A 15,691-nucleotide genomic window follows, 5' to 3' on the forward strand; every position below is an offset into this window, starting at 1 on the left:
TAAGAAATGAAGACATCATTCTAACTGAATGTCTCTATAATATTTATATATATATATATATAATGTATATATATATATATATACATTGAAATCTCCTATTATGGACACTCCTGCAAGACGAACGCCTCTCAATACGGACATATTTTTTATTCCTCGGGAATTTTCTACGAATATACCATTATGTACATTCTCCGCAAAGCGGACACTCCCGTAACCGGACACGGACAGTCATTTTGGTCCTGAAACGTTTTCTATCTCTACAAACCGGACATTAGTTTTTCTAAACTTGAAAAAGGAACTATTTTTGCTTTAAATTGCAAGCTAAAAAAAAAATGCAACTTTTCACCATTTTTAAAGCATGTAAATAAAATGTTTTGCCTTATCCATAACTAAAAACATTCTTTAGTTATTTCACCACTGAAAAATCAATCTTTCTCCTGTCACCTTGCCTTATCTTTATAAAGAAAGGAGAGAATACTGAACTCCTGATATAATTCTGACATCGGCATCTTTTGATCTTTTCATCTGGACCACATAGGTCATGAGACCCCTTAAGTTAAAATGACATCTTAAAAGCTCACAATGCTTCTTCACCATTGAAATTTTTTAAAATTTTCTTATCAATTTGAAGACTGTATTTAACACAGCTGGAGTTAAAAATAGAACAGAAATATAATCTTTGTGTTCAACGTTTTTGTGTAATAAATAATATATAAAAAATATCAGATTTGAAAACTGTGGAGAAATCATTAGTAATAACTGCCAAAAATTCAATGGAGTTATTACCTCAAAAAGTAAATACTCAAATGCACGATTCGGATTTCTGCTAGAACTCGAACGTTCTGCGACAATGTCGCGGTGATTATACCACGGGGTTTATATATACAGTAGGGAACCGATTATCCGGAACGATCGGGACCATCACTATTCCGGATAACTGATTTTCCGGTTTTCTGAATCGCTACAAAAAGCCGTTTTTTTATTGTTAAACCCAACTAAAAAAATTTTTTTTTTAGGAAATAATCTTGAAAAGAAGAAAAAACGATGAAGTAATACACTAATGATTATTTCCAAAATGATGGTAAGGTGAACATCTTTCAAAAAAGAAAGAAAAATCCTAAAATCTTTTAAGGAAAAAAAAATTTTGTTTAAAAAATGGTGGGAAAAATTATCGAATTTCGTTCCGGTTTTCTGGTTTTCCGGTTTTCTGATTTCCGGATAACGGGTTCTGTACTGTACATAGATATATATAATTAGAATATTTGATTGTTTTTATTTTAGTTGAAGATGACATTCCTGACCACATTAAACCTTTGCTGCTAGAGCCAGTTTTGATTCCAAGTCAAGGGGTAGCCTCACCAGTCAGAGACTTGAACACTCCTCCTCAATCTCCAACATCACCTTGCTCAGATGAAGAAGGTATTTAAATAAAATCAATATTCAATGCCCCTAATAATTTTTAGTTCTATGCATGATATGTAATTGCGTAACTGCAATAGTTTGATAATACTATTTTCCTTTCTTTTTTCTAAGTTAAATTTGTATTTTCTATTAAGCATGTTTTGCTATGCATGATTTTATTTTCACTTACAGTTCGTAAATCTGGTGGATCTGTTCAAAGATCTTTATCTGCAAGGCTTAGTATTGAAGGTAAAGGAAGTTTTTTTTCTTCTAATTTGAATGAAAAGGACATGCACTGCTTAATTTCTCCAATAGCTATTCCTAGATGTGTGTATTTTTGTTTTGTTTCGTATAAATTAATGGTCTTATTCACATTCTTCATAAGTGAATTGTTTTAACAGAAGACATTTATGTAGGAGTCTATTTCCGAAAAATGTTTGTTTATCCTAATATATTCAATTCTAACTTTATATTTGTATATATATATATTGAGGTTATTAGTTTCGAAAAAATGACTCAATTTTCAATCCAGTTTCATAAACATTTTAAAACACATCCTAATTTTACACTGATTAAACTAATCTTCTGGGTAAATTAAAAATAGTGAAGCAAAACATTTGTTTCATTTTGTGACAAAATGTAATATTTGGTAAAGATTCTTTTGCATCAAATTATTACAATATGTCAATTGATTACACTAAATTTATTTTAAATGAGTAATAAAATCCATTTTCACCAGAATTAAAAATTAAAGCAATTTGCAATTAACAATTTAATGAATTTAATAATTTAATTGCAATTTTTCCTTACATTGAAAGAAACATTGTTTACTTTGTTTCTAAAACATGCTTCTACTTAATAAAAAATTATATTGCCAAGCATTCTTGGTTAGCATATTAAACAATATATATATAGAGTAGAGCGCCAATATTCGAACCCTTATTATCCGAACGTCCAATTATTTGAACTATGTCTGAATTATTTTTTTAATTTTTTATAAAAGTTTAGAATACTTTTTAACTTATCGACAATTTTTCTAAATTTAGAAGAATAAATAATATCCATTACATTTGAAGACCATATTTAATTTACAACCTTTTTAGCAGTTTTCTTATAGTAGCCATACATCCATGGATTGTTATACCGTTAAACCTACATACTCTTTTAGCCCTCTTCAACTGAAAATTTTCTTCCAAAAATGCGGCGCTTCATTTTGACAGTCTTCAATGGTTGGAATGGGGAAAGAGTTTATGAATAGATAAGTGCTGAAGTTTTACAATGAGGGGGTTGGTAGTTGTCACTTATGGTCAATGATTAGTGATTACAATGCACTTCTCATAACTGTTTACTTTTCGAGGAAATTAACAGAACTCAGTTTTATTATGTAAATTATAAAATGACCAGTAGAATAACCATGTTTTTATGACGTCACTTCCAAAATGCACTTTTTTGGACAGCAGGTTTTCTGTTAAGATTACAATCAGTTGAAAAGTAGAGTTACCTGAGTAAAGTGGTTTTCATAACGATCTAGAAAGATGCCGTGCAAGCGTAAGAGAATCGTTCTTTCCTTAAGTGATAAAACGAAAATTTTAAAAATATTGAAAAATTGAGAAAGTGGAAGTAAATTAGTGTCAGAATATGGCGTAGGAAAATCAACATTGTCGAAATTGAAAAAAAAAATGAATCAGTTATGAATTATGTTTCAGTAATGGACAAAAACAATGGAAATTTGGATAGAAAATGCATGAAAATGTCAAGCAACGATGAAGTGGACAAAGCACTTTATTTGTGGTTCCTGCAAAATAGATCATTAGGCCAACCAATATCTGGCCACTTATTATGCGAAAGAGTTTTATTTTTTCATGAGAAGTTCGGTAGAAAAGGTACTTTTTAGGCTAGTTCGGGATGGTTAAGGAACTTTAAATATTGACATGGAATACGCGAGTTAGAAATTCATGGCTAAAACTTTCCCTTTCTAATGAAGCTGCTTCAAATTTTGTAAAGGAATTGGAAAGCATTATTGAAACTGAAGGATATGAAGAACTTATTTATAATGCAGATGAAAGTAGACTGAATTGGAAATCTCTACCACGAAAAATTGGCTTCAGGAGGTGAAAAACGTGTTTTCGGGAACAAGATAAATAAAGAAAGAGAAACTTTTAAGAAAGATTTTATTATCGGATGAACAAAATGGAGGGGGTTTTCGAGACTCAATCAACGCTATTGATTTGAAAGAATGCTGCATGATGATAGTGGATGCCTGGAGTTTAGTAAAAACATTGACGCTTAGAAAATCTTGGAATAAAATTCTTAACAGAAAAACAAACGAAACTGAAGTTTCTGAACCAGTAGATCTTCCGGATGTAAAGATACCAGGTTATGCAGCAGAAGAACTAGAAGACTGGTCTCGAGACACTGAAAACGACCAAGGATTTCAAATGATGATGAAATTGTTGCTGAAATTTTGAATAAAAATCGGAACTCCACAGACAAAGAGAAAGAAGTAGGTGATCAAGTTCAAGATAGTGGACCTTCTTATATGGAAACATGCAATTCATTAGATATTGCAATGAATTGGCTAGAACGTCAAAATGATATTGATCCAGTTCAGTTTATTTATTTGAAAAGAATAAGGGATATGGCTGCTCAAGAAAGAGTTATCTTCTTTGAAACAAAAGTCTTTTGCAATGGAAAATAAAGAAAAATGTGGTAGAATCAGTAATTGACAAAAAAATTATCAAAAGCTGAAATATGATTTAAAAAAAGTTCAAAAATGAAAAAAAGTAAAAAAAAGAAGATATTTAAAAATTGAAAAAAAAAAAAACGTTTTAGCACACCAGAGCTATTTTAGATAGTACTGCCTGTCCTAAACCTGGAAAAAGTGTGAAGGGAAGTTAGTATATAAATAATAATAATTTAAACTAGATTTTAAAAAACTTTCCAATTATCCGAAGTTTTCATTATCCGAACCACTTTCGGTCCCGAGCAGTTTGGATAATCGGCGCTTTACTGTATATATATATATACATCCATCCATTTTTTATAAATAAAAACAAATATAAAAGTATTTATTGGTGAACTTGTTTAATCCTTTGTCTTTTCATATTTTACAAAATTTTATATTTTACTGTGTTTAGTTTTTATATTTTTGTCACATTAAGTATACAATAAGAATTCAACTTGATAGTACTTAATTTAATATTGAGACATTTTTAATCTTTAGGATGCAGTGCTTTTTATTTAGCATGCTATGTACTCCTATAAAAAAAAAAAGTTAGCTTACTGAAGTGATAAAACTTTAATGATAAATTTTCAATATGATAGTTAACATGCTCACTTTGAATGTGAATAAGTTCTTCTAAGAGGCCATCAATTTTGCTGAAATCTTTCAATTTTGATTAGTAGATGTTATAAAAAATATCTCTCAAGTTATTAGAATAGAAAGTCATTTTCTCTCTCAGTAACGTTTAAAAGACTAGTGTATACACATATGCCGTATTTTCCCCTCAATTTGATGTTTGCAATTTTCAAATATTCTTAATTTTTTTTAATAAATACTTTTATTAATATTATAGTAAGCAATTTCATTTTTATTTATAAGATTTTTTTGGTTATTGGGGATATGTTATAGAAAAAAAGCATTTTATACTCCTAATATTTGCATGCATGTGCTTTTGTTCTTGTAAATTTCTGTTGCTTTAATGCTAACTATTTGCATGTAATGCCTGTAATGCATGTTTGCATGCTATTTGTAGCTGCTGAAGATATTAAAGAAAAGAGTTTTCAACGTCGTACTTTGTCTGAAAGAAAACCAAAAAATAAACATAGTAAGTTTGTTACAAACCTAACATATATTACATTGTTTTTCCTTTTTCCCTTTTCATGTTTAAATAATTCAAAGAATTTGAATTATTTAATGAATTGTTTTTATATTTTTCAATAGATAAAATCAACCATTGCAAACTTATTCAAATCAATGATTTGTTTGTTCCTAAAATATTTTTTTTGTTGAAATATTAAGATATAATTATGTAAATTGGAAATAAAAAATTGAAAAAAATTATGTGTTATTGTAGAATTTTTTTTGACAAATTTGCAAGTCTAACATAAGCTGCTCTGAGGGGGTGGGCTGGATTTTACATATGGCTTGTATCATCCCTCAATGGTGACACTTAAATTGATTTTTCTAATTTGAAATGAGTGGGCTGATTTTAGTAATTATCACAAGATTAATATAGGCCTATGTATCTAAATTAGTGTAAATTTTCTTCGTAATTGTATATATTTCTCTAAATTGTTTTGAAAACTTTTTTTTTAATGGGGCAATAATAACCAAGGGTGTAAGAGTATTTAAAATTTAAAACTTGAGTACATAATTCTTATTAATAAAATTTCTGACTTATTAAATGTTCCAAAAATAATTTAAAACAGATAGGGTAAAAATTATGATTTACACGCCAGGAGTGTTAGACAATCATATTCCGCTTACTTTGAGGATAAATTTTATCCCATGTATATCACAATTTAACATTTGCAATTTGTAAGCAGCATTTTACTGCTTTTCTAAAAATTATTTTTAAATAATCATTTAATTACAGGGCTGCCATTGGAAACTAAAAAGGCGACTAAAACGACTATTTTAAAGCAATGACAACTATGGCGACTATTTTAGTAGAAATATGAGTAAAAATAACTAATTTGCAATGATTTGCGTAAAATCGGCGACTTTTTTAAGCCAAAGCGACTAAAATGAAGAATAGCTTCATGAGTTTCCCCCTTCCCCCTTTTTTTGTCGCGCTTTCGTTTTATCCTAACTTTATTATTTCTCACTGTTTAANCGACTATTTTAAAGCAATGACAACTATGGCGACTATTTTAAAGCAATGACAACTATGGCGACTATTTTAGTAGAAATATGAGTAAAAATAACAAATTTGCAATGATTTGCGTAAAATCGGCGACTTTTTTAAGCCAAAGCGACTAAAATGAAGAATAGCTTCATGAGTTTCCCCCTTCCCCCCTTTTTTTCGTTTTATCCTAACTTTATTATTTCTCACTGTTTGATGTCAAAAGCATGACAGACATATTTAACCAATCAGACTGATGGAATTGGAATTCGCACTACGTGAATGCTCCTCCTGCTTCAGAAAGCTAATGTAATACCTCTGAGGATTAAGTTTTTTCCCCTCTTTTAATTTGAACAAAGTAGCAAAATTAGAAAAATTGTCTTTAATTACACAAAATGTGTTAATTTTTTTAGAGCTATTTAGAATAGAAAAAAAGGTACATGGTGATATTCGTTTTGTCGAGTTGTGATCGTAATTTTTTTGATAAGCATTAAAATTTGGAAATGTGTCAGTTATGAAAAATAAACATAATAAAATGGAATTAAATTGCAATATTTATTTATTTATTTTTTTAATGTCTAAACTAAGCAGCTGCAAATTAGAACCGAGAAAGGAAATTCAAGTTTCAAATTCAACTGTTCTGTAACATAAACAGATTTAAATAAAGCTCCCTGTTTTTATGCGTAGTGTGAAAGAATATATTGTTGGAAAATCCACAAATAAATGTACATTTTTTATAAAATAGGAGTATCTAAATGCATGTTATTTGAATTTTATGCTATTACAGCACAAATAATTAAAATTTTATTAGAGGAGGATATGATGTTAGCAGCTATTTTATATATCTTTGAGACTGTTTAGGAGACTTTTTTTCATATATGATGCAACTAAAGCAACTATTTTTCTTGTTTTCATCCAGTTGCAGCCCTGAATTAGCAATAATTATTCTGTATCTTTCAACAAATATTTAAAAGAAATGAAGTTGTTTTATTATATTATAGTTTTTCTGCTTCAAACATATCCTGCCTCAAATAGGATACCAAAATTCAGTTATAATGAACAGTTTGTTTACATTTTAATCCTCTTAAGCTGTATCGATTTGATTGCCCATACTATTTAATAAAGCGAAACAAGTTGCATTTAATAAATTATGATTTTAAAAAATTTAAATTTTTAAGTTTTAAATTCTAACATTATTTTTAATAGAAATGTTTAAAAAATTTTCTGTAAGTAAATTGAGAATGTGATAACCAGTTTTTTTTTTTAAAGGAAAAGTAATTTTTTTGTTCAAATTTGTTTTGATAATTCTTGCATCTTACATAAAGATGTGTTAAACTTTCTTTTTTTCCTAAAATTTAGATAGCATTGTTTATGATTATCAGCTTTTTTACTAATGTTTGTTTCTTCCAATTTATCTACATAGCAAAGTTTTTCAATCTGGTTAATGAAGTCAGACGTAAAAAGCTTTTTAAATCATGTGAGGTTGCTGTTTAAAGTTTTGAATTCTAGTTATGAGGTTAGATTTGTAACCTTTAACTTTTGTCTTTACAATTGCACTCTGATTATTAATTTTGCGATGAGATATTTGTAAAATTCAATCTAGTTGCTTTTCATCTGTATATCTTATAATTGATTTTATTAAAAAAAAAGTTAAATGCTGTCAAACCTACCATTTAACATAAAAACTGAAATAATTAATATAGCAACTAAGTTTCAGGCTATCGAGGAATTAGACAAAATATATGCTATATTGAATGAGGTAAAATAATTAGGTGGAATAATTGTTTCCTACAAGAGTTTTTTACAATTTATTTAACAAATGAATATTTATTTTTTATTTTTTTTACAGCAGGTGATGTTACTGTTAATGGTGAAGAAAAATTACGATCTGCTGAAAGTGGAGATGTTTCTGCTGCCTCCAGAAGTAGCAAAGAGGTAAATTAATTACAAATTTGTTCACTATTTAGGCCCACATTCAATAGTGCACGTGCACTAAATGGGCAAATTAGTTAAGTCTTAGCATTTTGCCTCTTAAGTTGCTGTCTTTCCACGTGACAGTCATTGAAAGGCTAATGGAGAAACGTTATACAAACTTGTCCAGGTGTTCAGTGGGTTTAAGTTCTTAAATTTTTTTTAATATTTTGGCTTTTGTTATCAATATTTGTAAATGTTTAAATGTAATTAGTAAACGTTTAATGTAAGTTCTATGTATGCTTGATATATTTTATTTATTCACATTAATGCTATTGAAAAGTGCTAAAAGATCTAAATATTTTTTTCTGGAAATTTACTACTCTGTTCGATCGCTTTCATTTTATCAACTCTTGAATTCATGGCTTTTCTTTTAACAATATCAGCATTTAAACATAAAAATCTAATTACATGTGATCAACAGTGTTCTTATCACAGCAATATTCTGTTTGACCCATTCTGGTAAAATAGGTATAACTTATTTTTCTTATTCGTTTTTGATATGTTACAAATTACAATTATATCTTTATCAATAATTTAAGTTTAATTAACAAAATGTTGTAATTATTAAATGAAACAAGTTTTTTTTTAAAAATAAAAATAAAATGGTTATTTCATGTATAATATTTCAGTATTAAATCTTATGGGAAAAGGTTAATGAAAATGAGCTTTTGCATGTTTACAACGCTTTTTATTTTTGCTTGATCAAAATAGATGTTTAGATAATAATTTTTTTTAAAAGGATGAAATTGCCAAACTGAGTAAAATACAGAACTTATTTTATTAATGTAGTTAATAACTTGTCAGGTCTTTAATAACACAACGCAAATTTCTAGCATGTTTTTCTCGAACCAAGTTATATGGATTAATGACAATATCTCCCCTAATTCTAACTAAATTGAAGTTTTTTTTAAGGCCTGCTCATGTATAAAATTTTCTTCAGTTCATTGTACCCTTTTTTTGCATGTAAACTTCAAATTTATTATTAAAATTTTTTTTTTTTGGTTTCAGAATGCTGAAATTCAGATATATATATTATTATGTATACTATAGTGTATGTATTATATGATGTATATTATATATATTATATGATGTATATTATATATATTATGTATATTATATATGTTATGTATATTATATATATGTGACGTGTGGTGCTTAGGGGGGAATAAAAACAACGGCTAGCTAACTTATTATTTTATTGTAAACGACATTACTATAGTTAGCACTCAACACTTACACAAAAATACGTATAAAACATAAATGAAGAAGAAGGCAGGCTTTCTACCGTTCGTTCGCTACCACACGCTGTCTCTCTGTCCCTGAGTTCTTTTTTTAGTTTCTCGTTAGGGGGCGTTACTAGTTCCAGTTTCTCCACATATATATTATATTACATGCATATATGCAACGGGCCCTTTGCAGAATTCAATCTTTGAAAATGGCTACTCTACAAAATTCTAACTCTAAAATCAGACCCTTCATGAAATTTTAATTCTAAAAAATGGCCTTTCACGAAGTTTCACTTTATTTTTATAAAAATAATGGCACAAAAGTTTCCTAAGGTGTATTCTGAAAAACTATCTAAAAGCGACATAATTTTACCACAGCATCATCTCGAACCAAAGGCATTAAAACTTAAATTTGAAATTCTTGTGACGTAATAGCATATTAATAATATCAGAGTTTGAAAAATCTTGTGGTAAAGGTTTAAAATTGATAAAAAAATTATTTAAAAGAATGAAGTTGAGATGGATTTGTCACAATTTGAATGCATCAAAGAGTGATAAATCAAATTCAATCATCATAACACGCGGTATTATGACGTTATGATGAAATATAATGGGTTATGATGAAAGCCAAGCGCAAAAAAAAGCCCCGAAAAATGATAACTTCCGAAAAAACTCATTTAATGATGTGAAGACAATAGATATGTCACAATGAATGTCACAAATTGAACACTTCAAAAAGTGATAGCTCAAATTCGACTAGCATGTTGTAACCACATATTAAATTTGTCAGGAGAATTTATTTATTTTTTTGTTGAAAAACCATAGGGAAGGAAGCAATCAAAAAAACTATCTGAAAAACGTGGATATTTATATTAAAAAAAAAGTAATTTAAAATGGTGATTGCTAAATCTGAATGTTTTTCATTAGATAATTTTCACGAATATAATTTTCATTTTTCACAAGAATATTTTTTCACAAATTTTTTTCTCACAAATATCGGCGCTCAAAAAATAAAACCTGGATCAACCCTTGAGAATGTTTTGTCCTGATTTTCTGCCATTTGTTTTTTTTTATTTCAGATTTTTGTTTGTTCAGAATATTCTATTTTCTACGAATATAAATGCAGATTTTAATAAAAAATGCTTTATTTAACAATGTTGAAGCTTAGAATTGTCTACTAATCATTTCCAATGTTCAAGCATATAGCTTTACTTGCAAGATTCATTGTTTCAAATGTTTTGGGAATTCAGGAGTTATTATTTAATGTTTATATGCGTTTTTATTATTTTCATCAAATACAGTAACAAATACTGTAGGCTTATAGTTTAATAGTTCCACAATTATTGTTTTGTCTCTTCCATTTTATTTTAAAAATGATTGTTTTCAATCAACTGAACAGAAATCACATCATAGAATTTTTGAAAGCTGAATTGATTGATCATCCACTTAATTATTTTTGGATAAAGTTAAGCAGCATAATCATGATTTTGGTTTCAATTTCAAACCATTTTTAACATTGTTTTTTTAAAAAAATAGTCAAGTCTCCAAAATTTCTAGTAAATAACTGCACTAAACAGAGAAACATCTTACTGTCTTGGAAATGTTTGTTCTTTGTGTTTTTCTTTTCTTTCCAGAAGCACTCTCCTGTACAATTTGGAAATATGGCTTATTGTATTGCCCCCAAACTTTTCAGTTTAGTTGATTGTTCCATTGACCATTTTTAAAAACCTTAACTGTTCTTATGATTACTTTGATTTTTTGTTGATTTTTTTTAACACTATTGAATATAATTTATTTTTTCAGAGTTCACCTATTAAAGAAGTTGGAGATGAATCCCTGAAAAAAGATAAAAAGAAAAAGAAGGGATTGCGCACTCCTTCGTTCTTAAAGAAGAAGAAACACAAGAAAGAAAAAGAAGATAAAGAAAAAGTGGCTTCCTAAATTTGAGATTTAATTTGTAGGTAAGATGAACTTTCTTTTTTGGTATAAAGTTGAAAATATCTAGAACTAGATTTACCTTAACTTTCTAAGACTATTTTAAAAATATGATCTGGTAGAATTTTCAACCACTAAAAATCAGTCATATTCATTTTGCATGGGAATATGAATAAAATGTGAATTATAATCATAGTTTTAGTTAGTGCACAGGGATGCAAACTGTTTATTTTTTCTAATTTACATGAGTTTTAGTTGTGTTAATCTTGGAGTGGAAAACTTGAAAAAAAAAAGTATTTTTTTCGTATCTTTAACTGTTTCATATTTTTTAAATAAATATTTCTTTAAAAATGACCAATTTATTTTGATAATATTTTGCAATTTGACAACTTTTCTTTCTTTGGAGAAGTATTTACTCAACTAACTATGGAAGTTTTATCTATTTTTTCAAGGTGTTGTTGATTTGCTATAAAGAACAAAGTTAAATGCAAATGTCGTTGAATGCAAATGAAGAACAAAGTTAAAATTTAGTGCAGTTTTTTTTTTATACTTTTACATTTGTGAAAAATAATTAAATGGACTTTTTTGCCCCCCTCCCAAAAAAAAGCAAGGTTAATGAAAATTTTACAATTTCTTAGCTTTAAAACTACATTTTATTTTATTATTGCAAATATCTTTCTGAATCTCTGAGCATTCCCAATATAAAAAGAAAATTTTCTTAATTTTTTTTATGGCTTTAAGTTGTGTTCATTATAGTCATTATAGTTGTTCATTAAGTTGTGTTCAGATTATATTTAGGTATTTGTTGTGAAAATTTCAGTAACTCCAGTAAAATTTTAAGTGATTGCGCATTTTATATATTTTATTTGTTAGAACATTTACAAACATTTTTTAACTAAAGTTTCATTGTTTCATAATTAATTTGTTTTAAAGAAAAGTCTTTACTGCGTGATAAAAATTCTGTATAAACTCGAGTTTTGTCAAACAAGTCTATTTTTCTTAACTTGAATTTTTAATCAGTAATCCTTTTTTAATTTATTTAGGATATGTTTTTGAAGTTTTAATTATAATGTCAGTAGATATTTAGGGGACTGGAAAGTAATGTCGTTTCTGAGCATTAAATATTCATTAGTCTTAAATTGTCTAAAATTTAAGTAGAGGAAACTTCTTATTACGTGATGTTCTTGCCAAGTTAATTATACAGTTTTCAGAAGTTTCATTTGAAATGAGGGTACGCAAAGCGATAAGCACTTATCTTCCTTTTGTGATGTAAATATTATCTCGACTCCTCTTATCATACAAGCGTCCAGAGGAACTTCCCCTCAGGGGCACGTTTTCTTTTCCACTATCAAAAATTCTATGAAAGATGACATAAAATAAATGGGTGTATAGTAGTAAGTGTATTTCAAAGAGTATTGCTTAAGTTAGACAAGTGCGAAATGTAGAGAAGATTTGTCACTTCTTCTGCGATTTTTTGTATTCCTCGACTGCGGAAAAATAATAAATCTTGAAATAAGAGCTTAAATGAAATTAAAATAACAAATAATAATAAAAGTAAACTAGAATTAAAAATAAAACATAAATGAATTTAAATGAAGTATACAATAACTCTGCAAAATCAACAAGTAAAATATTCAAAGTAATGGATAAAATTCTTAATTGAAGGTCGCTGAAAATAAGATTCAATAAGACTGCGCAACAAAATATACCGTTTACCTCATCAGTATTTCAATGCATTTTGTATGCAAAATTTACTTACATAATAAAAATTTATTGAGAGTAAAAAGTTTTATCGCTAAAGGAATAAAAAGTTCTGAAAATATTTGGGAACAAATGTGGAAAACATATTTTTATGATTCTTTGGAATCTTAAACCTTGGAATTTATAAATGACATTATAATTTATGTTATGAAACATAATCCAACCTCTCGTGTTCTAAAAATAAGTGAAAAGTTTTTGTGCCCTACCATCTCAAGTTTATCTATAACCCACAAGATCCTTAATATATTGCTAATTATTATAAATATAATATTCTTGAAATCTTACTCTTATGAATAGTAAATATGCCTCTTTAGGAAGGCAAGTTTTATTATTCTAAATATTTATTAACACATATAAATTACAATCATAGCGTAATGTTTTTACTTTAAAAAATGTTAAAACTTTTAATTTGTTGATATTTGAAAGAAGTAGTGCAAAATTTTTTAATTTTCTTATTTCAATATATTTTCAAGAAATTTTCTGCTTACTTACTTATGTGTATTTTGGTAAGTTTAGGCACAAATAAAGAAAAAACATATCCTATTTATAAAAATTGTACGTGAATAATTATTATATTTATTCTCTATACTATTTCCAATTTTGAAAATATATTTTATTATTTCCATCATTAGGGTTTCAGATATCTTGCAAATAAAATATAAACACCGAACTTTTTTGATTTTAATAAAGTCAATAAAAATAGTTAAAAGCTTGTGAAAAAATTTTGTAATAGAGGTTGCCAGATAGCCCTGATTAAGAATTTTTTTTTCAAACGGACTTTTATCTTTTGTTGTACACAATGCATATTTCCTTTTGTTAAAATTCAAGTAATTTTTTTTTTGCAGGTTAATGGTGTGATTTGTTACTGCCAACAACCATTATTCACATTATAGCTTGGTGCTGGATGTGACTTTCCTAATTTGGATAGCTTGAGTAAAGAGTGCAATTGGTGTGCTCATGGCTATTTGCAAATCAAGGAACTAAGTTGTCACTTCAGTTAACTTCTTCCATTGTACTGCTTGTGAACTCCATTAAAAAATTTACATATTTTGCCTGAAGATTAAAAAAAGAAGAATCTATCTTCTGTGTATAGGGAACAGTAATTCATCTGATAATATTTCATGTGCATAAAGTCTATAAATGCCTCAATTTGTTGAAATTGTTACTCTTCCTATTTGTATAATGTTAAAGTATTGTTTATATTAAATGAGTAAATTTCATCAAATTACTTGGGAAGGCAGCTATGTTAAATTTTTATCTCCATGACTTAATTTGCTTTAAAATTTTGATGTTTTGTAAAATACTTTAAGTATGTTTTTTAGCTCCTTGAACTGTTTAAGCATTTAGATTTTAATTTCATTGCAGTTATTGTAATGATAAACACTTTTTACATGTTTGACATTGTTCAACCAATATCAGCTTATGTGCCTGTGTGTAAATAAAATTTTTATTGATGCCTTTGTTGTTATCGAAATATGTTTTATTAAGATGTGCAAAACTTAAGTCTATACCAAACGTCATTTTTATAATGCTAGTTGTGAATTTTATACATCCAGTGAGAACCAATTATTCAGCTAGGCTTGAAATGTAGTTTGTATAGAAATTGATGCCATTAATTTTAAATTTTTTTTTGTCATTTATGCTTATATATGTATATCCTGGTGCAAACTTATGACATATGTGCAAGTTTTTAATTTGTTTTGGTGATGGGATACAATTTCTTTTTCTATTCTTATATTTCGTTACGTTCTGTGCTCATTGATGTTCAGAGTAAAGTGTTCTGCTATTTGTATATATGTATTGCATATTGTTTACATTGTTCTTTTCAAAAATTTATGGACTGTTTTATGATAAAGTTCACTCTTACTGTTCTAATTTTAAAACTTGAAATAATTCAAGCCTGGTTGTTCATTGTGATCGAAAATTCATTGCTTTCAAAGCAAGCTACTTGTATTTAAAATTGAGAAATATATTTTATCGCATTCTCTAAATAAAGATGTATCTAAGCACACATATTTAAATATTTAATATTTTCTTATGTTTTCTTGAATTGTATTGTTTTTTTTTCATAGCAATTTTTAGATTTATTCGTTTTACTCTTTCTTATGGCATAACTGTGCAATTTCATGTTAATTTTTACAATTTAATTATGATTCAGTGTATTTAATCTAATTGAATGTAGAATAAAAATTGATGCAGTTGAAGTAGCATCGAGAGTGTTGTTTTCAAGTATAAACATACAAATGTTAACTGTTTCTGTAAATGCTCTTACAGCACTTATGTTAATTTGCTGAATTTCAAACCAGTTCATAAACAGATGTGCCCACTATTTACTTTAAGTGGGGATGGGGAACTCTCTATTTCGGACTGCTTCGCCACCAATCCTTTGGAGTCAACCAGCCAATCCAAGGGACAAACTTGAAAATTACCAGTATATTTTTTAACCAAAAATTATGTTTTCCTTTCCTGCTATTTTATCAGGGCTCTCACGGATCAGGGAGAACAGGGAAAACCTGGAATTGTCAAGGAATTTTATTTTAACTCCAA

The 15,691-nt window shown here is 27.8% G+C and overlaps 1 protein-coding gene across 15 annotated transcripts in view; it reads left to right on the forward strand.

Moving 5' to 3' along the window:
- LOC107445917 (protein hu-li tai shao) overlaps window positions 1-15,348 on the forward strand; it is a 72,097-nt gene extending 56,749 nt beyond the window's left edge. For 6 of the 15 annotated variants that reach the window (XM_016060409.3, XM_071187618.1, XM_071187619.1 and 3 more), the window contains 6 exons: window positions 1,282-1,419; window positions 1,594-1,650; window positions 5,157-5,228; window positions 8,098-8,183; window positions 11,252-11,409; window positions 13,990-15,348. In XM_016060409.3, coding sequence (XP_015915895.1) covers window positions 1,282-1,419; window positions 1,594-1,650; window positions 5,157-5,228; window positions 8,098-8,183; window positions 11,252-11,389 — 491 coding nt within the window. In that variant the 3' untranslated portion in view covers window positions 11,390-11,409; window positions 13,990-15,348. The remainder of the gene's footprint in view (window positions 1-1,281; window positions 1,420-1,593; window positions 1,651-5,156; window positions 5,229-8,097; window positions 8,184-11,251; window positions 11,410-13,989) is intronic. The other 9 variants (XM_071187625.1, XM_071187623.1, XM_071187626.1 and 6 more) reach the window with 2 other exon arrangements.
- The last annotated feature ends 343 nt before the right edge of the window (window positions 15,349-15,691 follow it).

Source organism: Parasteatoda tepidariorum, chromosome X1 (genome assembly GCF_043381705.1).
Source record: "Parasteatoda tepidariorum isolate YZ-2023 chromosome X1, CAS_Ptep_4.0, whole genome shotgun sequence".
Classification (NCBI taxonomy): Eukaryota; Metazoa; Arthropoda; class Arachnida; order Araneae; family Theridiidae; genus Parasteatoda; species Parasteatoda tepidariorum.